General features: G+C 39.9%; 1 protein-coding gene across 2 annotated transcripts; it reads left to right on the forward strand.

Annotated features, from left to right (window-relative positions):
* On the forward strand, positions 1-13,066 carry LOC127628986 (src-like-adapter 2). Of its 2 annotated transcripts, none has more exons than XM_052105989.1 (8): positions 1-322; positions 2,387-2,523; positions 5,229-5,328; positions 5,412-5,498; positions 7,503-7,606; positions 10,159-10,308; positions 10,981-11,113; positions 12,058-13,066. In XM_052105989.1, the coding sequence occupies exons 2-8, from the start codon at positions 2,433-2,435 to the stop codon at positions 12,185-12,187; spliced, it is 795 nt and encodes a 264-aa protein (XP_051961949.1). In that variant the 5' UTR covers positions 1-322; positions 2,387-2,432; the 3' UTR covers positions 12,188-13,066. The 2 variants fall into 2 exon arrangements, with proteins under 2 accessions (XP_051961949.1, XP_051961950.1); XM_052105990.1 differs by having other exon boundaries at positions 10,984-11,113.
* Positions 13,067-24,436: the final 11,370 nt, after the last annotated feature.

Consider the following 24,436-nt stretch of genomic DNA (forward strand, 5'->3'; position numbering starts at 1 on the left):
GTGACAGTTAGACCTGTTCGTCACAGGAAACTGCAAGTGTGTAGTAAGTAGAGCTGCCTGTGTAGACTGCCTACCAAAACTCAGACGACCACAGCAACAACAGACAGCTTCAGACTTCACCTGACTCTCAGCTCAACTATTGTCCCTCCTCGGCTCTTTAGTGACCTGAATAAAGAAGAAAACTTAACTCAACTCTGGTTTACAGAATTGTATTGCCTGGCTATCTCAGTTTTCAGGCCTGTTGCACACCAGCTGTGTTTGTGAGGAGGTCACTTTGCTTCTATAGAAGGATTATCATAAATGCCAGCTTGAGGACCATGAGGTAAGACACTTTGTGCCCAAATGTAACACACACACACACACACACACACACACACACACACACACACACACACATAGTGGTATAAATGTATTAGTGATTCTGATGTTTTTAATACTCTTGTGCAGAGTGCTTCCCTGTGAATATTTATTAAGTAGTTGACCTTTTATCCAAAACAACTTAAGACAATATTGATGTTCAATGTTCTCACAGGTGAACATCATTTATATATATTAGTTTTAATACCATTTTCGGGTCAGGGGAAAAAGACTTTAAATGTGCTGTATCAGAAAGAAAAGAAAACAGGCTGATGTATTCCTTTAATATTTCAATATTCTATTTGTGCTGTAATATATATATATATATATATATATATATATATATATATATATATATATATATATATATAAAAATTATAGAAATAAATTTTTTTTGTACTTTTCCTAAAGAAAAGAAAAACATCTCTGCTTTTGGCTTTAAGACAGCATGGTTTTAGTCATCAAGGATGTTTACATTACATAGAGAATTTAACAGTTCTAAACTTCAAAGTCATAATCTCACAGTCTTGAAAAGCATGCGCTTGTAAAGTCTTGAAGTTGCTTCAAAGGCTTAACATATTTCAAAGAAACGTTTGTGGCTTTGTATGCAATTCTAAACTTAAACTTACAACCTAAAAATTGTATATGCTAAAAATTCTGACTTGAGAAACCTTAAAGATCTATTACATGTGTAAATATTGACCCAAAAAAAAAAAACATATTGAAACAATGCACTAGGTCCACAACAGGAAGTTAGTACACTTGGTCTTTTCTTTGTGTAAATATGCATTTCCCATCATACTAACCTTTTAGGAATATTTTTAAACATTATTCTAAAAGAGAATAGGCACTTTAAATTTCTGCTTATTAGCCTTTGTGCTGACACTGCAATGATACAGTAAATTCTGCTATAGATGTGATTTTTTTAAGCACATGTAATTAGTTACACACGTGTTGTTTTGGTGATCAGGGTATGGGGTCTGTGATTTGGACCTGAAGACCCTGATAACCTAGTGAGACCCATCTGTGATACCATCTGCTTAATAATGCCATGTACTTGTGCCACTGCGTTGCACTATAATATGGAAACACGCTCTGCAATGGTCACAGTGTTTATCAGTGAAATCTATTATTTGACATAAGAGGTTTTTTAAATCATGGCAGGGGTGATATTTTACTAAAATTACTAAGAGCAGGGAATGAGCATGTTATTACATTGTAACAAAATGTTATAACAGTGTAATTACAAGTTAAACAATCTATACATGTCAGTGCACTGCAAGTAAAAGAACTGATGTTTTAGAGTATTTTAGAGCATAAAAGTAATATCCAATAGATGGCTGTTTTATTAGAAATAATTATATCTTATTATAAATATTATCTTGTTTAAAATATTTTATTTGAAGTGATGTATCACACCATCCAACTCATCTGATTTCAATTAATCAGTTTAAAGTAATCATTAAATCATAATTGTCATATTATAAAATCACACCCACCCAGACTGAACATTGACCACACGATCCCATCTTAATTACTGTTAAGGGACAACACAAAATGTTTTACTTAATTGTAATCTTAGCTAGTGATTTTATTTAGTGCATATCTGTATTTGTGCATGTAAAATCCTTTTTATTTATTTAATTTCTTTGTGAATATGTTTGTTTTGTTTTTTGCCTAGGCACACATGGAATTGTGAAACAATCGATTAAACAACTGTGACAATTATTGTGATGTAATCAAATGAATAGAATTTTCTTAGTGGTGCACCAGATATATTTTAAGAACAGCCTCCCCATTTTTTCACTCAAGTTGACAAATAAGTGTGTCATTTTGAAAGTGTGGATGGAAAGTTTTGATCAAAGCACACTAGTGGTTAGTCGACATCCTCCCTTCGTGCAAAGCCTGATATAAGGAACCCTTAGCCTGATAAAATGTTTCAGCAGATTTTTAAAAAATTTTTTATTAAGTTTTATGGATAACATAAAAAAATCCATACAAATTAATGTTTTATTATTTTTTTATTTAGATTGTGGTTCCTACTAGTATTGAGCACCTAAACACTTCAGAGCAGCATGGGCAGTCGGCCCAGTAAAGATCGACATGGATCCAGCACACATGCTGGCCTCCTGAGCCCAGAGGAGAGCACCGGCCCAATGTTGCTGGGTGAGTTCAACACTGAAAATATGGACAAGATGACCAAGTATCAATACTGTGGACTAGAACAGATTTTATACATGCATGATGTAATTTTGACCTGTTTGCACAATCTTAGCACTAGAATGTACTGTAAATCAGTATGATCGCACTGTGAATTCGGTGACAGCAGGTCTAAGGTCTTGCTGCTGAAATGGGTTTTTACTTACCAAAATTAAAATCACTGCACCCATGTGCCCAAAGCAGGAAGCGATGTTGAACGTATGGCTAAGATTAAGCTTCAGTTTCTGTTTGAAATGTCCAGAGTGGTGAAAAATTCCCAACCATAACCTAACCGTCAGTGGAGAAAATATGTAATTTTAGGATCACATTCAACATTGTATATATGAATGTGATTACTCCCTAATTTAGAGTAAATTGTATCTTAGAGGTTGCTTGCGCAATGCACTTTTAGAAGCGCTAGAGGTAAATGTGTTTACAATTGAATTGATTTCTTATGGGGGATGGAGCTTGCCAGAAATTTAACTGAATGGGGTTGATTTCAGGGTAGGTCAACTTTTGGAAGCAATGTGTCGATTATCCATGGGTCACTAAGCATTCACCCATAACATTTAGTAACATGCTAAAAACACTCAGAACATCTTAGCAACTGCATAGCAACATCCTAAAAACACTTGGAACATCCAACAACTGCATAGCAACATCCTAAAAACACTTGAATCATTTCAGAAACTGCATAGCAACATCCTAAAAACACTTGGAACATCTCAGCAACTGCGCAGCAACATCCTAAAAACACTTGGAACATCCAGCAACTGCATAGCAACATCCTAAAAACACTTGGAACATCCAGCAACTGCATAGCAACATCCTAAAAACACTTGGAACATCCAGCAACTGCATAGCAACATCCTAAAAACACTTGGAACATCTCAGCAACTGCATAGCAACATCCTAAAAACACTTGGAACATCCAGCAACTGCATAACAACATCCTAAAAACACTTGGAACATCTCAGCAACCGCATAGCAACATCCTAAAAACACTTGGAACATCCAGCAACTGCATAGCAACATCCTAAAAACACTTGGAACATCCAACAACTGCATAGCAACATCCTAAACACACTTGGAACATCCAGCAACTGCATAGCAACATCCTAAAAACACTTGGAACATCTCAGCAACTGCATAGCAACATCCTAAAAACACTTGGAACATCCAGCAACTACATAGCAACATCCTAAAAACACTTGGAACATCCAGCAACTGCATAGCAACATCCTAAAAACACTTGGAACATCTCAGCAACCACATAGCAACATCCTAAAAACACTTGGAACATCCAGCAACTGCATAGCAACATCCTAAAAACACTTGGAACATCCAACAACTGCATAGCAACATCCTAAACACACTTGGAACATCCAGCAACTGCATAGCAACATCCTAAAAACACTTGGAACATCTCAGCAACTGCATAGCAACATCCTAAAAACACTTGGAACATCCAGCAACTACATAGCAACATCCTAAAAACACTTGGAACATCCAGCAACTGCATAGCAACATCCTAAAAACACTTGGAACATCTCAGCAACTGCATAGCAACATCCTAAAAACACTTGGAACATCCAGCAACTGCATAACAACATCCTAAAAACACTTGGAACATCTCAGAAACTGCATAGCAACATCCTAAAAACACTTGGAACATTTCAGCAACTGCATAGCAACATCCTAAAAACACTTGGAACATTTCAGCAACTGCATAGCAACATCCTAAAAACACTTGGAACATCTCAGCAACAGCATAGCAACATCCTAAAAACACTTGGAACATTTCAGCAACTGCATAGCAACATCCTAAAAACACTTGGAACATTTCAGCAACTGCATAGCAACATCCTAAAAACACTTGGAACATTTCAGCAACTGCATAGCAACATCCTAAAAACACTTGGAACATCTCAGCAACAGCATAGCAACATCCTAAAAACACCCAGCAACTGCATATCTATGCCCACACAGCACCATAGCACCACGGTGGTGAAATTTGCATAGGCAAGCACCACTTACTTTTCTTGGAAAATAATAAAATCTTGTTTCCTAATATATATTCATACCAGGAGAACCACCCTTACACTCCAACTCTAGAGTTCTGGCAAACTTGCAACTCACTATTTTCACATGTAAATTACCTTGCGATTTGTCACAAAAGTTTGCCAGAAGTTTGCAGCTCTTCACCGATAGTGGTGAACCTGCAGCAAACTTTTGGCAACAATTGCAGCTACTGGCAAACGCTTCTATGGCAACAATGAAGAGTTTGCCGCAAAGCTCATTTAGATTTGAAAAGAATAAGTGCCAAATTTGCATCAGGGGTTTGCCAGAACTCTCGATTTTTGTAATTGCAGTGAAGTAATTTGTTTGCGTTAGTGCTTAAAATGTTCTTAAATTCACGTCGGATTTGTGTCACAGTGATTAGTAATCTTGAAGACAACTAGTGGTTCAATTTTGGAGGCAAGTTCTCAGACGTCAATTTCTAAATAACCAAAAATCCCATGTTCACATCAATGTTAAAAAGGACTGTAGAGTATGTGTTAAATCGTGTGACGAGGAGACCTATAAAGAATGTCTAATTTAAACCAATGACTGAAATGGTCATTAGATAAAACTGACAGGACTGAAGGTGTTGTTTTCACCTTTTTGTGCAGACAGTGGCAGATACGTGGTGGTTTCACTGTACGACTATCCATCGAGAGGTCCGGGTGACTGCACCATCAGAGTGGGAGAGAGACTCAACATTTTGTCAGAGTAAGTCCAGGATCCACTTGCACTGTTTTGATAACAGGTTGCTTGTACTGCATCTGTATCTGATTAGTTGTAATCTGTTACAGTGAGGGAGAGTGGTGTAAAGTTAGCTCATCAGCCACAGGAAATGAGAGCTACATCCCCAGCAATTACACCGCCAAAGTGTACAACAGGTGAGCACAACTTTAATTTCTCATCTTTAATTTAAGCAAATCACACAAGCAAGATTGTTGTTTTGTGCACACAACAGCACTATTGCTCATGTTTATTGCTTTTATAAACTAGTTCTTCACCCAAGAACCCAAATATAGAGTAATTTTGAGCAGAATCAGTTGAGATGGAAACAGTGGTTTATTCGCAATTTGTTTTTGTGATATTCAGATTTTGCACATAAATAAAATGCTGTATAAAATCCAATAACTTGGATGGATTGGAAACATGACTCCTGAAGTAGATGTTCTGAGTAATCAAGCCTCTGCGAGTTGCGAGCAGCCCACGCTTTTATTTCAGGTCTTTGGAGGGTGAAATTTTGAAGAGAGACAGTGGGGCTGGTTTTATTCCAACATAATCATACTGATGTGTTGGTTCCAAATTCATTCCATCAAAATTCAGACCAGATGTGGTGAATTCTGGACAAGCAAAACCATGTCAAGTAAGCAGAAAAATGCTGTTTTGGTCTTTGTACTTGTAGGATTATGTTTAGGAGTATATTAGCATTATTGCTACTCATCAGATGAGCTATGCTTTACATTACATCTATTCAAAGACATAAGTAAAAGAACGCTGTTTCGTTCTCAGTACTATTGCTTTTACGCACAACTGTTGTTCCAGGTTTGGCCACTGGGGGCAATTTGAAAATTTGGAAAGAAAAGACCTATTTTAGCAGTCAAAAAATGTGACTTCCTGTTCCCACAAGAGTATTCTGCTAATTCAGTGGCTGTCGAATATTAGCCCTATAATGCTGTATGTATCAAGTATTATACACAATGTTTGAAGGATCCTGTTTCACTCTCTGTTTAAGCTGAAAAGCCAAAAACCCTATGATATGTAAGTTTCACATGTTTTTGGCACCATCTAGTGGTTATTTGTGAAAAAAGTTGTTTCAGTGTTTTTATCGATCTATTTAAAATGCCGGCAGATTTGCGTGAAAAGTGACTGTTATGTTGAGATAAATGACTGCTTACTTTAATAAAGTAAAACTGACAGTAATTATTATATTGTTACTGATATTTTAAAATGAGTTTTTGCTGAATATAAGCAACCTGTGCTTGGTTAAACTTTTGTATATAATTCTTTGGAAAATGTATATTACATGCATCAATGATACAAAACGCTTTTGAGGTAGATCTCTCAATCACCATTACATTCATGGCCGCCACCACCACAAAAAAAAAAAAAAAAAAAAAAGAATCACAAAGCTTTGAAAATTCTAACACACATATATATACATATATATATATATATATATATATATATATATATATATATATATATATGGGCTAAGAAAAACTTCAACAACAAATGTAATTTACAAAAATGAGTCAGCTGAGCCTCAGGAAGGTAATAAAAGTCTAATACCAAATATATACATTAAAAAATAATTAAAAAAAAAGCACCTGCAATTGTTTTTTTTTTTTCTTCTTTTTTTTCTAAAATCAGTTTAATGTAAAAAAAATAAGACATTTCTGACAATACTTTCATATATCAGGCTTTACAGGTTTATCAAAACCTAAATGCCAAAAGTGTGATGAGTACCTCTATCAAAACAAGTCTGAGTGTCAAAATTGTCAAAATTGATTGGTTCAGAGACTACATCTCTTGACATCACATTGATGTCATTTGTCCGATCTGAGGGTTAATTCCACACATCACATCATCATTCCTCCAGAGGGGGTAATGATTTCAGTTCTAGTTTTTGAGGTGGGGTTAATTTCTTTAGAAACAAGAACTTGGCGTGGGTTAATAAACATGTATTGTGGGCTTAAATTGTTACAGTGATATTTTGCTATTGTCAATGTACTGTAACCACACTGACCCTGCACCTCACTCACATGACGACAAACGTTACCTGCCTACTGCTTTTTCCTTCGGTGCTGTCTTTCATTACGTACATTGTCATTTACTGTATCTGTGACTAACCCTGTGTGTGTGTTGTGTGTGTGTGTGTGTGTGTGCAGGTGGCAGTTTGTAGGTCTCAGCAAACAGAAAGCAGAGGAACTTTTGTTGCTCCCCCATAATCAGCCCGGCTCCTTTCTTATCAGAGAGAGTGAGACCTTTCAAGGTACATACACACACAAACTAATGCTAGTTAAAGTTCATTTCAACCTTTTACCCAAAGCTACTTTGATGTATAGAGGGTATCTTTACTTGCAAAACAAAACATAAACAGATTTTGTTAGAGCATAAATTAGTATTTAATAAACTACTATTACCCATAAGTATTACACTTTGGCGTGTAACTTGCAAAAGACTCTTTTGCACAATGGACATGAAAGATACCTCAAATCATGCGGTGTGTTTTTACTGTTCTAAGCGATCAGACTTCGAATAGACTCACGTTGAAGTAGGAACCTGAGTCATATCTAGGGTCCTGAATAGGGATCCATATATAGAGATGACCAAGTCAAGTCAAATGTTTTTTATTATCGTTCAACCATATACAGTTAGTACAGTACACATTTCTCCAGGACCATGGTGCTATAAAACAACATAGGACAAACACAGAACCACATGAGACTACACAGACTAAATAACATTTCTACATGAAGTGCACATCCAAACATGTGCAAAAAGTACAGGACAGTACAATAAATTACTAAAAGGAACAGGACAATAGGCACAGTGAGAGACACCAGTACACATTTGTAATCAGAGTAGTGCAAAAGATTCAAAAGACACTTTCTAAAATGCTAAATGTAAACAACATACTATGAAATAGTGTTCTATGGACATAGCAGTTATTGAGGTATAATGACGTGGGGATGGGCTTTTTTTTACTTAGGACAGTAGTACCTAATCACCTAGCAAGCACCCAGAACACCTTAAAAGAATATTCCATGTTCAATAAAAGTTAATAATGTTTATTACTACAAAAAAATATTATTTGACTTGCCCCTTCTTTTCTTGAAAAAAAAGAAAGCAAAAATCGGTGTTCCAGTGACACAGGTGAATGGGGGTCAGTCCGTAAATGTTAAAAAACTTGCTGTTTCAACAGTATAGTCACGAGACGCAAGCAACATGCTTGCAACATTTTAACATGATTTTAGTGTGATAAAATCACTTACTATTCTTTTCTTAGTAAAGTTTTATCCAATTTTACAACTTTGATGCCACTGCGATTGTAAAAACTATTATTTAAATGATTGTGAGAAAGATCATTTTTCACAATTGATTTGATCAATTTCTCCAAACAATAGTCAGTGCTCTCAAAACAATTCACATAGCCAATAAAACAAACTCTTAATTTTGCATAACAATTCGATTTCACTGCATAATGAAATACTGTATTCTTTTCTGAGTTTCTACTAAATACTAACATCAAAACCATTGATGTGTTCTCTATTGAATTCATAACATTTTCAGTTACAGACACACAACTGTCACTAAAATCCACAACAAAGAAAGACCCTTTCATAAACTTTCTCTAAAAGTCTCCTTGTTCCTGCTCTTCCTTTTAAAAGAGGATGAAAAAGTTTACTTGTTAAAAAGTTAACAATCTCAACTAACCCAGTCTCGCTATATTTTATGATGAACCCAAGACAACATAGGATGTTGCACTGATGGTAATTGTAGACCTTGATTCTGGCACGCAGACCAATGCCATTCAGTTTCCTTTTTTGTTGAGATTGAAGTCACTGTAGATCTGCTCGCATCAGATCATAACATGATCAATTAGACGGCCTCTCAGATTAGTTGAGCCTCTTCTGTGTTTTCCTTTTCTCTCCTCTTCCACCCTGCTGTCCTCTTTCTTTCTGCTCACCATCGTTAATGCATCTCATCATTTGGTCTTTCCTCAACTCGACCAAAGAGTTGAAAGCCTTCCTTTTTCCACATCACTTCTTCCTCCTGTTTCACTCTACCTCTTCTTTGTCTTGTTCTTCCTCTTTTCCTTCTTTCTCATTGTTCATTTGCTCTGAATTTTCATATTTGACTATGGATTATAGATATCAAATCATGATGAAAATTTAGTAAATTGCATTTTTTAACGCAGCAGATATCAATGTGAAGGGATTTGACCACCTGATAACCTTTAATTTAGTTGTCTGTGTTAACTGTTTTGAAAGCATGAATCTTGGATCAGAGAAATGTATGTGTAGTGTTTCGAGAAACTCAAGAAAAATGTACAATCTGTTTAGGGCAATTACAAAGTGTTCAGATGGTGTTGAGAGCTGTGACCTGAGTTTGGCGAAATGTGTAAAATAGATTGAGAACAGCTGTAATACACAAGTTTTAACAGAAGAATTCATGTGCTTTGATAAAATGATAAGCTTCACATTTCTGAATTTTAAACCCTCCAAACATTGGCCCCATTCACATCCATTGAAAGTGCCTCACTGTAACCTCCATTTATGCTTTTTTTAAAGAAAGTTTTTTTAGGTAATCAACATTATGCTACAAATGCTGTTTATTGAGCATAACTTCTGTTGAACCTGGAATATTCCTTTAAAAACTACATAGCAACATGCTAAATACCACTCAGAACTTATTTGAGATTGCATAAAACCCTGACAACCAGCCACTACACCCTAGCATTGTGGCCGCGAGTTTTGCATGGGGAAACATTTCTTCAGAAAACGTAAAGATCTAGATTATAATGTACTCTGTTTTTCACAGGTAACCACACACTGTCAGTGCGCAAGAGCAGCTCAGAGGAACACGCTTCTGTCAAACACTACCGCATCAACTGCATAGAGAATGGCTGGTTCTACATCTCTCCTAGACTCACCTTCCGATTCCTCTCAGACCTGGTCGCACATTATTCAGGTACACACACAGTTATAAAGACAGTATATGCCAGTATAGCATGTATAATATGCACCCATGTGGCTGTAAGTGACATTTTGTTTGTGTGGTTTCAGAACTACTGTATGATGATTATTGTATTGGATCTCTATCACACTGCAATAAAATCGAATTTACACTTCGTCTTAGTCTATTACACACTTTGCTTTAGGTGCGATCCTCAATGAAGTCAGACTTTAAAAAAATTATTGTATTTTGAACTTCATTTTAATACAAACTCACATAAAATGACATAAGTCTCGTCAGTGGTCAAGAAGAAGCTATTCTTTTCTACATACTGTAAGGTGGGTCACCCCTCATGATGGCGGCCATGTTAACACAACATGACCAGCCAAATACCACTCACTTTATCTCAGTTAAAACAGTATTATTGGACAATTTCAGTTGCTGAATAAATTAATCACAGGTCAAAAAAATACAGTAAATATCGTATTTATATTATGATATTAGTAGCCGAAAACATTTGCTTGTGTGATACTGCATCTACAGAGAAAATATTAGCTACTTGGTGCACCTTTAATTAAATAAAGTAAAACAAACATAGTTTAAGCTTGAGGTACAGGAAGCTTTGCTTAATGTCAGTCTTTTTAAACTGAGTTGTGGTGCAGATTTTAAATGTTAACTTTTCCTCAGAAGTATCGGACGGGCTGTGCTGTACTCTAGGGGAGCCTTGCTACATCATTGGATCCAACAATGTTCCCGTGGTAACTGGTCCGCCTCCTCTAGCCGTGAAGAGGCCCACTATAAACTGGAAAGATGTGAACAGGTACGTTTGCATCGACAAATTAAACAAAATCAGTCATGAATAAAGTTTGATTGCACATTATCTGAAAGGTTTACCCATGACAAATATTCCAGAATTATCACAAACCCTTTCAACATCAGGATATGAATCTTATATATATATACAATAACATTTTTACTAGTTAAAATAAAAAATATTGATGTCTGCAATGAAGTTTTTTTTTTTTTAGGTTTTCACTAGTTAAATTGTTAATGCTTGATAAAAAAAAAAAACATATTACTAGCGGGAATACTCAGGGTTAAAAATGCAATATGAACTATTAAAATTTGTATTTTATATATATATATATATATATATATATATATATATATATATATAATTAAATTGTTACCAAGGTCAAGAATTATGTTTTTTTTTTACTTGTTAGTAGAGATAGACTGATATATCGGATTTACCAATTAATCAGTGCCAATAGTTTCTTTTCGTTATCGCAAAAATCTATGCCGATAGTTGCTGTTCGTTTTTTTTATAATTTCTTCAATTCAAAATTAGAGTTCCTGGTGTGTTTCGTTTCTTTAATACTTAAAAGTCCTGCGTTATGCACCAAGTATTTTTTTCTGGTTATTATTGGGATTTTGTTAATTTGGACTCATTGCTTGCCATAGTAATGACTTTTTTGGACATTCGATCGATAATTGGCTGATATTTTTTTTTGATAAAAAGTATCAGCCAATTAATTGGGTATCAGCATTTCCCACCACCTTAGTTATTAGTATCATAAAATCCACTATCAGTTGGCCTTTAATCAAGAGTATGTATTTCTTCAGTAATGCCATTGCTAATATCAAGAATGAGCATTTTAACTAGTAAAAAATATTATAATAGATACCTATAATTCATATCCTGCATGTGATTGAAAGTCTAATAGCATCGTTGAACAGTTCCAAAATAATTTCTCTTTGCAGCTCAATGATCTTCGGACACAGTAAAGATGGCACAGAGGACTCTCTAGTGAGCGAAGGACTAAAGGAGGCCATTAACTCTTACCTTTACATGACAGAATCTGAGGACTGCTGTCAGCACTGGGAGACATGAGAGGCCGGTAGACTGCATGCTTGAAGTCTCATTTTAGTCCGATGATGAGAAACAAGTGTTTGAATGACATTGATCAAATCTTGGACTCTTGATGCTGTTATCTGGCCTACAAACATTCAACACTGACCCAGAAAAAGAAATGCACCCTTACTGTTCCATTTCAGATCTACACTTGGATCTAACAGATCTAAAATACATTGATGCGTCTATTTGCATTTGTGTATTGAAACAAAGAGACACAAGAACAGTTTAACAGTGAATGCGTTGTCGGATGAAGTTCCAAGCGCATTGAGTCATTGCTGTTCTTCCAGAGTGGGTGCTGGAGATAAAGATGTCACAGTTTTCTGTGTGGACTCGTTCCTGGCGGACATGAAAGAGAGAGTATGAAGGAAAGCATGATAGAGGAGTGTGTGAGTGGGAGGGGGAACACAGCTGGGTGATGTGTGCATCCATTTCCACTCCACTGGTACGTTCAGGACCTTATTTAGTGAGAAATGCATATTACACTTGATCAAATGTGATCTTCTGTCATAATTTACCCTCATGTTGCTCCAAACCGGTGTGACCCATCTGGAGATGTCAGTCATAATGTTAGGTCATTATTCTCAGTCATTATTCACTTTCATTGCATCTTTATCTCACACAATGAGAGTGAATGGTCACTGAGACAAACATTCTGCCTAACATCTTTTAAAGTTTGGGGTGAACTATCCCTTTGAGGGAGAATGTGGAGATCAAGAAGAGACATTGTATTATGTCAAAATTATTAGGATTCAATTTTCTGATGAAAATGCAAAATAATTTGTATAAATTACTAATGGATTGTAATGTAGACCATTTCGATCTCTGTATATATATATATGGCTACATATTGTCTAAATAGCCATCAGTTTTTGTGCTGTTTTAATAAACTTGACATAAAAACAAGGCATCGTTGAATTTGTGCTGTCAGACAAAATTGCATCTTGAATGAGGTTTCCTGTCTTTGTATCTTTTCTCTTGTTTGTCTGAAGTAAAAAGAACCGCAGTCTTGTGCTGCAGGAAATGGTGAAGGTTTGAGCTCTCTGAAAGCTTGTAGGTTTGTGCATGCCTGTATGTGGTTTGCACTCTCTGGCAGGGGAATATTAGTTTGAAATAAATCTTGGAGTTTGTGTGCTCTCTAAGTGTTTACGGGTTTCTGATGAGAACAGACCCAGCTTTAAAACTTAACCGTGAAATTTGTGACAGTACATTTTGTACTGCAGCTAAACCAGAGGAAGATTTAAGTATATCTCTCGAAAAATCACATCTCCACAACACAATTTTCCACTGAATAATTACCCTACTGCATGTGTTCATATAAAAATTAGTTTTATCCTGCCATCTTGACAGGCCGTATGTTACACCACATGTGATTTGACACTGATGAACGTGATAACAGGCACAACAGGATTTTTGATGTTGTTGAACGCTAGATCTGATACAATTACACTGCAGTACCACACAAGTATTAAAGTATGTTTTACAAGCTAAACTAATGATTGTTTTAGTAGTGATGGGAACATCAGGCCTTTTGAAAGAAAAAAAAAAAAAAACAAGGCTTTAAATATCGTATTATTAAATATTAAATTGTATTGCAAATGGGGTAATATGGTGTTCAATTTACTGCCATCTGGTGGTCAAAAAATGAAGCGCACATACTAAGCCGCTGTGGCTAACCACGTGTTATGAGGCAATACAATTTTAATTGTATTTGTTCACCAAAGTGATTAAATATAACTAAGTAATTTAAGGCTCAAGCCTTGTGGACTTCATGAGTCACGAAGTGACTTTAGTTATGTCAAATTATTGTTATGTAAAGTTATGTAAAAATTACTGATTACAGATGAGCACTTATTAAAATGAATGAAACAAATTGAAACACCCAATATGGCGGGTGTAGAAAGGGAAGTACCGCCTTACAGGTAAAAGAGCCAATCACCTTTTACACTGAAGAAAGAAAAACAAACAAAATAAAAAAATTTGTAGCTCAACAACCATAACAGAAACATAAATATTAAAAAAATTGTTAGATAACTTAAGACTTCATTTGCAATAATATGTACAAGACAAAATATCAATTATAAGGTGAACTGAAAAAGATGGTTCACCCAAAAATGAAAATTCATCATTTACTCACCCTCCTGACGTCACAGATGTATGACTTTCCTCTGCAGAACACATTTTAAGATTTTTAGAAGAAAATTTGAAGCTAAAAAAAAGGGAGCACAAATGTAACCCATATGACTCTAGTGGTTAAATCCATATCTTCAGACACTATATGATACAGTGCATATATTTGCTCACTATTATATTTGACAAGTTTATATCTCATTTATATTTTCGCAGGAGTTTGTAGACGTAATGCGCACATCAGAGCGCTTGAGATGCGGTTCACTGTAAAAAACATCCTGTTGTTTTTACAAAAAAGAATCTGGCAGCTGTGGTTGCCAGAATAATTCTGTAAAAAATACAGTTAAAATGTAAACCACTTTACAGAACAACCTGTACATTTTACAGTTTAAAATGTCTGTAATTTACATGCTGGCACTGTAAAAAAAAAAAAAATTATGTTAAATTTACGGTAAATAAATTAATAAACATGCCTTATGAAACTGTACAAATCTGTTGTTTACTTTATAAGGTATTTGTTAATCAACGTAATAACTATAACTATAATATAATGCAGTAAACATGAACTAAATTAAATCAAATATAACACAGAACACCCAAGTGCACGTAACTGATATTTAAAATAAAAAATATTCCCATCCCATTAAATATAATGAAATGTAATGGATCACGCAGGGAATTCTGGGAACGCCCGATTACTGTTTGTTTTTACTGTAATTTTAGCAATAATTTACTGTAAAAAGTACATGTGCTCTCTTGTTAAACATAATGTACATTTGTGGCAGCGGGGGCGTGGTCAAGCGCCCGTCCGGGAGAGGAAAGCGGTAAGGGCGCTTACACCTGAGCTAAATTATGCCTAACACCTGTCTCTAATTCCAGTGAGCACGAGGAGAGCGGCATAAAAACAGAGCCTCCAGACGGGGAGGGAAGAAAAGAAAGAGAGCAGACCCAGCGTTTGTGTGTTCGTGTATTTGTGTATATAAAACATAATTAAAAGAGGGACGTACCTTGAGAGGAAGACCTGTTTCCTGTCCTCCTTCACTAGTATAGTGCTACACTGGTGCCGAAACCCGGGAAATTATGGAGCAAAGTCGCCCCATAGAGTCCTCCCAGCTGGCAGAAGTCCTCCAATCCCTCGCGACGCTGCACCAAGGCCACCAGCAATCCCTGCTTGAGCTCCGGCAGGACCAAGATCGCCGGTTTTTTGAGATCATGCGGGCTCAGGCAGAGGACCGGCTCGCCATCCGGAGCCTCCTCAGCCAGGAGACGGAGCCGGCCACAGCCGCGACCCCGGACAGCCGCGCTACGCTACCCCCGCCCACGTTACAGAAAATGGGGGCGGCAGATGATCCTGAGGCCTTCCTCGACTTGTTCGAGCGGACGGTCGAAATCTGGGGCTGGCCGCCCGAATAGTGGGCAGCCCGTCTAATTCCTCTCCTGTCCGGGGAAGCTCAACTCGCGGCACAACAACTGCCGGCGAAAAATCTCCTGGCTTACACTGACCTGAAGAGGGCCATTCTGCAACGGGTCGGTCGGAGCCCGGAAGAGAATCGCCAGCTCTTCCGGGCATGAAGCTGGAGAAGTCCGATCGCCCGTTCGCGTTTGCCCAACGGCTCGGGACGCCTGTCGGCGCTGGCTGCTCGCTGGGGACCACGACGTCGAGGGAGTGATCGACCAGGTGGTACTGGAACAGTTCGTTCAACGGCTGCCTCGGAAGACGGCAGGGTGGGTCCAGTGCCATCGCCCGGCGTCGTTGGAGGAAGCTGTTCGGCTAGCGGAGGACCACTTGGCGGCGATCCCGAGGGCGGGCGAGCCCTCTTCTTCTCTCTCTCTCTCCCCTTCCCTTGTATCTGCCCATGCCCTCGCCCCCTCCCCTGTGTTTTCTCCTTCTGTTCTCTCCCCAGGGCCCATTACTGCCCCGCGCAGGAGTGGAGGCTTCCAGAGACCTGCTCCCCAGCCGTGGGAGAATGCGTCCTCCCATTCCCCGTCTTTCAGCCGCTCTCCTCCTCAGGTGGGGGCACCCGCCAGCACAAGTGCGGCCGCAATGCCTGGGCCGGCCTGTTGGAGGTGCGGAGACCCGAGCCACTTCCGGGATCAGTGTCCGCTGATGGAGGTGGGGACGGTGGTGCGGGTCTCCGACGTCCCGCAGGCTGCCCCCTGTTGGGCTGGAGCATACCGGATTCCGGTAAGGATCGGGGGGGTATTTACCAAGCTTTGCTGGATACCGGCTGCAACCAGACCACCATCCACCAACGCTTGGTTCAACCCGGGGCTTTGGGTTTATCTAAACTGGTGAGGGTGAGGTGTGTGCATGGGGATGTGCACAAATATCCCATGGTGACGTTTGGCAATTATATTTTGGGGAAAAACATAGTGTGGAGGCAGCGGTTAGTTCCCGCCTCACCCATCCGCTAATCTTGGGTACTGATTGGTCGAATTTTAAAGATATATTAGAGGGTATTTGTGCGGATGGGTCCTGCATAAAGAGGTGTGCAGTGTGCGATGCTCTGGCAGGGGAGGCGGAGCCGGACCGCCCTCGGCTGCCCGAATGACGAGGAAAGGGGCGAGGTGGCGCCCCTCCTCTCAGGGAATTCCCTGAAGGGGACTTTCCTCTAGAGCAGTCGCGGGACGAGACTCTTAAACATGCTTTTGACCAAGTGAGAGTGATTGATGGTCAACAGCTCCGCCGGCGTCGCCATTGCATACCCATACTTTGCGTTGGTTAAAGACCGGTTATATAGAGTGACGCAGGACGCTCAAACAAAGGAGGAAGTGACACAATTATTGGTTCCACGGCCGCCGGAAATGGTTTTCCAGGCGGCTCACTACAATCCTATGGCCGGTCACCTAGGGGAACGGAAAACACTTCTCCGTCTAATAGCCCGTTTCTATTGGCCGGGCATTGGCGGTGATGTCCGCAGGTGGTGTGCGGCGTGCCGTGAATGTCAGCTGGTAAACCCACCGGCCACCCCAAAAGTGCCATTGCGCCCTCTACCATTAATCGAGGTCCCCTTCGAGAGAATTGGGATGGACCTCGTCGGGCCATTAGAACGGTCAGCACGCGGACATCTCTTCGTGTTAGTCCTGGTGGATTACGCGACACGATATCCGGAAGCAGTGCCTCTCAGCAACATCTCTGCACGTAGTGTTGCAGGGGCACTCTTCAAGATAATCTCCCGGGTGGGGATTCCGAAGGAAATCCTCACCGATCAAGGCACCGACTTTTATGTCACGTAACACTTCGCGAACTTTACGAGCTCTTGGGCATCAAATCGATTCGCACTAGCGTTTACCACCCGCAGACAGATGGCCTAGTGGAACGATTTAATAAAACGCTCAAGAACATGATTCGTAAATTCGTACACGAGGACGCTAGAAATCGGGATAAGTGGCTAGACCCCCTGTTGTTTGCAGTACGAGAGGTCCCACCAGCCTCCACCGGGTTCTCCCCATTTGAGCTGCTGTACGGGCGACGCCCCCGCGGTGTCCTTGACGTCATCCGTGAAGCGTGGGAGGAGGGACCTTCTAATAGTAAAAATGAAATTCAGTTCGTTCTCGATCTTAGAGCAAAACTCCACACACTGGGGCGATTAACACAGGAAAATTTGCTCCAAGCTCAAGAACGCCAACGCCGGCTGTATGACAGGGGTGCTCGGCTACGGAATTTGCACCGGAGATAAGGTACTTGTATTACTCCCAACATCGAAGCTCTAAATTACTTGCCAAGTAGCAAGGACCCTTTGAGGTCACACGACGCAGTCGGGGATCTCGATTATGAGGTTAAACGTACCGATAGAGGGGGCGACGTCAAATTTATCACCTCAACCTCCTGAAATTATGGAGGGAGGAGGCAGCCTCTGTGACGTTGGCCACGGTAGTTCCGAGAGGGCGGAGCTCGGGCCGGAGGTAAACAAAAACTACAATCTCAACACTCCGGTTACTTGTGGAGACCAACTCTCACCACGACAGCTCACAGAGGTTTCTGAATTACAAAAGGAATTTGCGGATGTGTTTTCCCTCTACCGGGCCGTACAAACATCATACAGCACCACATCGAGACCGAGCCGGGCGCGGTGGTGCGTTGTCGCCTCTATCGCTAACTCGAACATAAAAAGAAAATAGTACGGAAGAATTAGATGCGATGCTTGATATGGGCGTAATAGAGGAATCCCACAGTGATTGGTCCAGCCCGGTTGTTCTTGTTCCCAAGAGTGATGGGTCTATTCGATTCTGTGTGGATTACAGAAAAGTCAACGCGGTGTCTAAATTTGACGCGTACCCAATGCCCCGTGTTGATGAACTGCTCGATCGGTTAGGCACTGCTCGATTTTATTCGACCTTGGATTTAACAAAGGGTTATTGGCAGATCCCCTTGACACCAATGTCCCGTGAGAAAACAGCCTTCACTACGCCGCTTGGGTTACACCAATTTGTGACGCTTCCTTTCGGTTTGTTTGGGCGCCGCCACGTTTCAGCTGACTCATGGATCGGATCCTCAGACCGCGACACCGCGTACGCCGCTGCCTATTTAGATGATATTATCATTTATAGCAATGATTGGCAGCGGCACATGCAACATCTGAGGGCCGTCCTGAGGTCGCTGCGGCGGCGGGCTCACGGCAAACCCTAAGAAGTGCGCGATTGGGCGGTGGAGGTACGGTATCTGGGGTTCCACTTGGGTCATGGCCAGGTGCGGCCCCAAATTGATAAGACCGCGGCGATTGCGACTTGCCCTAGACCGAAGACCAAAAAGGGGGTGAGGCAGTTCCTGGGGCTGGCTGGCTATTATAGAAGGTTTGTGCCTAATTATTCGGACGCCACCAGCCCGCTGACTGACCTCACTAAAAAGGGGGCTCCAGATCCGGTTCAATGGTCGGAGCAGTGTCAACAGGCGCTTATGCAGGTTAAAGCCGCACTTTGTGGGGGCCGCTTCTTCATGCACCTGACTTCTCTCCCTTTTATTTTGCAGACGGACGCTTCAGACAGAGGGCTGGGGGCCGTACTCAGCAGGTGGTGGAGGGGAGGAGCCCAGTGCTGTACATTAGCCGTAAGCTCTCCTTAAGGGAGACTAAGTACAGCACTGTGGGAGAAGGAGTGTTTGGCCATCAAGTGGGCGGTCCTCACCCTCCGGTATTACCTGCTGGGGCGGGCCTTCACCCTCTGCTCGGATCACGCCCCACTCCAGTGGCTCCACCGCATGAAGGATACTAACGCCCGGATCACCCGTTGGTATCTGGCTCTCCAGCCCTTTAAATTCAAGGTGGTCCACAGACCGGGGGTGCAGATGGCTGTCGCCGACTTTCTCTCCGGGAATGGGGGGGGAGTGGTAGACAGGCCAGATGGTGCCCCGGCCTGAGTCGGGCGGTGGGGGTATGTGGCAGCGGGGGCGTGGTCAAGCGCCCGTCCGGGAGAGGAAAGCGGTAAGGGCGCTTACACCTGAGCTAAATTATGCCTAACACCTGTCTCTAATTCCAGTGAGCACGAGGAGAGCGGCATAAAAACAGAGCCTCCAGACGGGGAGGGAAGAAAAGAAAGAGAGCAGACCCAGCGTTTGTGTGTTCGTGTATTTGTGTATATAAAACATAATTAAAAGAGGGACGTACCTTGAGAGGAAGACCTGTTTCCTGTCCTCCTTCACTAGTATAGTGCTACAACATTTTTACCATTAATAATACATTCATACTTTTTACATTTAAACATTTAAATTTTTACATAATTATATTGTAAAAACGACTGTATTGTCTTTTAAAATATATTTAAAAAAATACTGTATATTTTACAGTTAATATTTGTTAATCAATGAACATTTTAATTCTATAACATTTTTACAGTATTTTACTGTTAAAATTACTGACACTTTTTTCAGTTTAGGGCTGGGAATCGATTCTGATGCATTAGGAATAGATAATCGAGAGCTGGAGCCGATTCCTTTCGGGGAAATCAGTTGATATTTGAAGACTGTGTTTATATCCTCGACCACTGAACTACTACAAATTTCAGAAGCCTAACAGCACTAAAACAATTTACAAAAGAAATATAAAATGGCTGCATCTTAACGATCATCAACCTGACTTCTAGTCTTTTGTTGTCCATCAGCATCAGTAAATCTGATCTGCTCATTCATCTGTATTCACAATCACACAAGCCCTTCAACATATCTGCTTTCCAGACCTGTATTGTTTGCCGGCATTTTTTACTTTGGATTAAAATCAAGTAACATGCCAAATTTGTGACAGTAAATTTGCAAACAATAACAACTTCCATGATGTTACAACACAAATCTGCAACAAGAAGATGCCAGAGTTGTGTAATCGTCCCAATTCACATCAATAAATCTGTATATTTAAGTTTAAATAATCGTGGTGCACTTACAAAAGCAAGAATCTAACGCTTCTCTAGTCGTTCTGGACATTTTTACAGTGTTTTAAAAGCTTTTACACATATATTTTTTTTATCAGCCTACATTTTACATTATAATTATTTTATGAAATCAAATTCAAAAACCAAAATTTTAAATAAAAGTTATAAAATATATAAATTTTTAAATTTTATCAAATAAACCAGTACAACAACCTGCATTTTTAAATAAAACTGAATAATTTGTATATTGTTTGGACATTTTATTCAGTGTACAAAAGATTGTGGACAATTACTGTCCATTTTAATTTAAACCTCATCCTAAACAAGAACTCATGAGTGATAACAGACAATTTCAATGAAGGTAAAATGTGCTTTTAAGATTATTTGCTGTATTTCGTGAACATCTACTCAAAATTCCCTCAAATTTATCTCATGGGATTGAAGCATACATGCCCTGTTTTAATTTTAGAATGGACCTATTAATAGTAAATGTCATTCATGCTATTATAAATAGTGCAAAGAACACATTGTAGTGAGCTGTTTATTATAAGATTTAACCTTACCTCCTGTTTTTTCTTTCTTTCTTTTTTCCAATCAAACAATAAAAAAATATGAGTCTGGAATCGACTCTTGGAATCATTTCCATCGATTCCAAAACCAGAAATCGAATGAGAAACTAAATTCAGATTGTCAGATTCATCAGCCAATCAGATTGATTTATTTGTTCTTGGTGGGCGTGATCTTTTAGGATATGTCCTGTTTTTGTTTTGTTTTTTTCATAAAGAAAAAGATAACAGCACTGCATATACATACAAGAGGACACAACAAATGGGAAAAGAAAAGAAAGATTCAAAATATACAAACAGATCAACAAAGGGAACATCAGTCAATAAAGAAATCTTAAGAAATCTTATTTATAAGTTTAAGAGATTTAGGATATGTCCTGCCCGAGGCCTTCTAGCTGGCCTTGAGTGACCCAGTCATGCTTTAAGTGATGTAATTTGAAATCGATGAGCATGAGATCGTCGTCACTGCTGCTATCACCATTGAGAAAGAGATCTTTATGGATTTAAAAACAGCAGATGTTCTGCATGATCGTGTGAATGCTTAATTTATTAAACAGGAAAGGAGAACAGATTTTCAACTAAATTGTTTTCAAAAAGTGCTTTTTGCATTGTTATAGTAACATCAAGACATTTCTAAGTGTAAATTAGGCTGCTGGAGCATTCAGTGTTGGATCGAGTATTGAAAAGTAACCGTGTACCCTGACGAATCAAAATGTATTGCAAGCAAAATTTAAATTGCAAATGTTATTAGAGAGCTTTTTCTTTGTATTAGACCTCCTTGGTTCTGGCTTTCGTGCGTGGACGTGTTAAAGTGTCAGTTGGTATTATTAGTTGACTGCCATGTAATGTATGATTATTTATTGTGAAACTTATGACATTTATTGTGTTTTCTTAATGGCACGAATCGCACTGAAGTCCTAGACTTTAAATGCACGGGCGGTGGCTGCCGTCTACTTACTATAAAGCAACAATTAAAAACATCTAGCTTTGAAATATTAAGAGGCCAGTAGTGTGACTTTTTTTTAACTGTTGCCCTCTGGCCAGCGCTACAGAGCACTGGGCACCAAAAACAGTTTTTTCCCTCAGGCCATCCATCTCATGAACAGTTAAAATTGCCCAATTGACCAATAATTATGTGCAATACACAGCTTAGTCTATTTATATTTATCCAACATACCATAACTCTTCTGCCATTACATTTCCTTGCTTTTGTATATAACAGATTTGCATTTGTACATACATATCCATCCATCCATCCATCCATCCATCCATCTTCAACCGCTTATCCGAAGTCGGGTTGCGGGGGCAGCTGCTCCAGCAGGGGGCCCCAAACTTCCCTATCCCGAGCCACATTAACCAGCTCTGACTGGGGGACCCCGAGGCGTTCCCAGGCCAGTGAGGAGATGTAATCTCTCCACCTAATCCTGGGTCTTCCCTGAGCCCTCCTCCCAGCTGGACGTGCCTGAAACACCTCCCTAGGGAGGCGCCCAGGGGGCATCCTTACCAGATGCCCAAACCACCTCAACTGACTCCTTTTGACGCTCTACTCCGAGCTCCTCACGGATGACTGAGCTCCTCACCCTATCTCTAAGGGAGAAGCCCGCCACCCTTCTGAGGAAGCCCATTTCGGCCGCTTGTACTCGTGACCTAGTTCTTTCGGTCATGACCCAGCCTTCATGACCATAGGTGAGGGTAGGAACAAAAATTGACCGGTAGATCGAGAGCTTTGCCTTTCGGCTCAGCTCTCTTTTCATGACAACGGTGCGATAGAGTGAGTGCAATACCGCCCCCGCTGCCCCGATTCTCCGGCCAACCTCCCGCTCCATTGTCCCCTCACTCGAGAACAAGACCCCGAGGTACTTGAACTCCTTCACTTGGGGCAATACCTCCTTCCCTACCTGGAGTACGCACTCCATCGGTTTCCTGCTGAGAACCATGGCCTCAGATTTAGAGGTGCTAATCCTCATCCCAGCTGCTTCACACTCGACTGCCAAGCGATCCAGTGAGAGCTGAAGGTCACGGACCGATGATGACATGAAGACAACATCATCTGCAAAAAGCAGTGATGAGATCCCCAGCCCACCGAACCGCACACCTTCCCCACCCCGACTACGCCTCGATATCCTGTCCATGAATATCACAAACAGGATTGGTGACAAAGTGCAGCCTTGGCGGAGACCAACCCCCACATGGAATGAACTCAACTTCGTGCCGAGGACCCGGACACAGCTCTAGCTTTGGACGTACAGAGATTGGATCGCCCTAAGAAGGGATCCCCCCACCCCGTACTCCCGCAGCACCTCCCACAGTCTCTCCCGGGGGACCCGGTCATACACCTTCTCCAGATCCACAAAACACATATAGACCGGATGGGCATATATATATAAATATATATATATATATACACACACACACACACACTGGCGGCCAAAAGTTACATTTAAATTCTTCAATATTTAAAGTGTTTTATGAAGTTAAAATAATTCAGAATATATTATTGCCCCTTTAAATATATGCACGTTTACATAATTATTACACATTTTGTTACATGCTTGTTTTTTGTATCATCATTTTTTATATTTACATTGAGTTTACATTATTAACAAATATTCAAATGGTGCTCTCTCTTTAAAAACAGTGGCAGTTTTCGGTTGAGCGGTTTCTTTACCACATCCATGCTGTGTGTTTAAATGAATCTGACTGTAAATAACAAAATAGGCATTTAAATAGACTTAAATCAATGAAAATTGATTGTGTAGATCTAAACTTTAAAAGTTGAGATCTACGGCTCTTATGGAAAGAAATTGGTACTTTAATTCACCAAAGTGGCATTCAACCGATCACAAAGTATAGTCAGGACATTACTGATGTAAAAACACAGCACCATCACTATTTGATCAAATCTAGACAGGCCCCATTTCCAGCAGCCATCACTCCAACACCTTATCCTGGAGTAATCTTGCTAATTTTTTACTAGAAAATCACTTGCCTTTATATCAAACACAGCTGAAAGCTATTTGGTTTGTTAAATGAAGCTTTGGTTTGTCTTTGTGTTTGTTTTTGAGTTGCCACAGTATGCAATAGACTGACACGTCTTAAGGTCAATATTTGGTCAAAAATGGCAAAAAAAGAAACTGTTTTCTCTAGAAACTTGTCAGTCAATCCTTGTTTT

Source organism: Xyrauchen texanus, chromosome 35, assembly GCF_025860055.1.
Source record: "Xyrauchen texanus isolate HMW12.3.18 chromosome 35, RBS_HiC_50CHRs, whole genome shotgun sequence".
NCBI classification, from domain to species: domain Eukaryota; kingdom Metazoa; phylum Chordata; class Actinopteri; order Cypriniformes; family Catostomidae; genus Xyrauchen; species Xyrauchen texanus.

What these genes read in the sequence shown, in the direction of transcription:
- LOC127628986 (XM_052105989.1), top strand. Translation starts at nt 2,433, where the DNA reads ATGGGCAGTCGGCCCAGTAAAGATCGACATGGATCCAGCACACATGCT. An exon ending in ACCGCCAAAGTGTACAACAG is followed by an intron (nt 5,499 to 7,502) that starts GTGAGCACAACT and finishes GTGTGTGTGCAG; the next exon opens with GTGGCAGTTTGTAGGTCTCA. An exon ending in AGAGAGTGAGACCTTTCAAG is followed by an intron (nt 7,607 to 10,158) that starts GTACATACACAC and finishes TGTTTTTCACAG; the next exon opens with GTAACCACACACTGTCAGTG.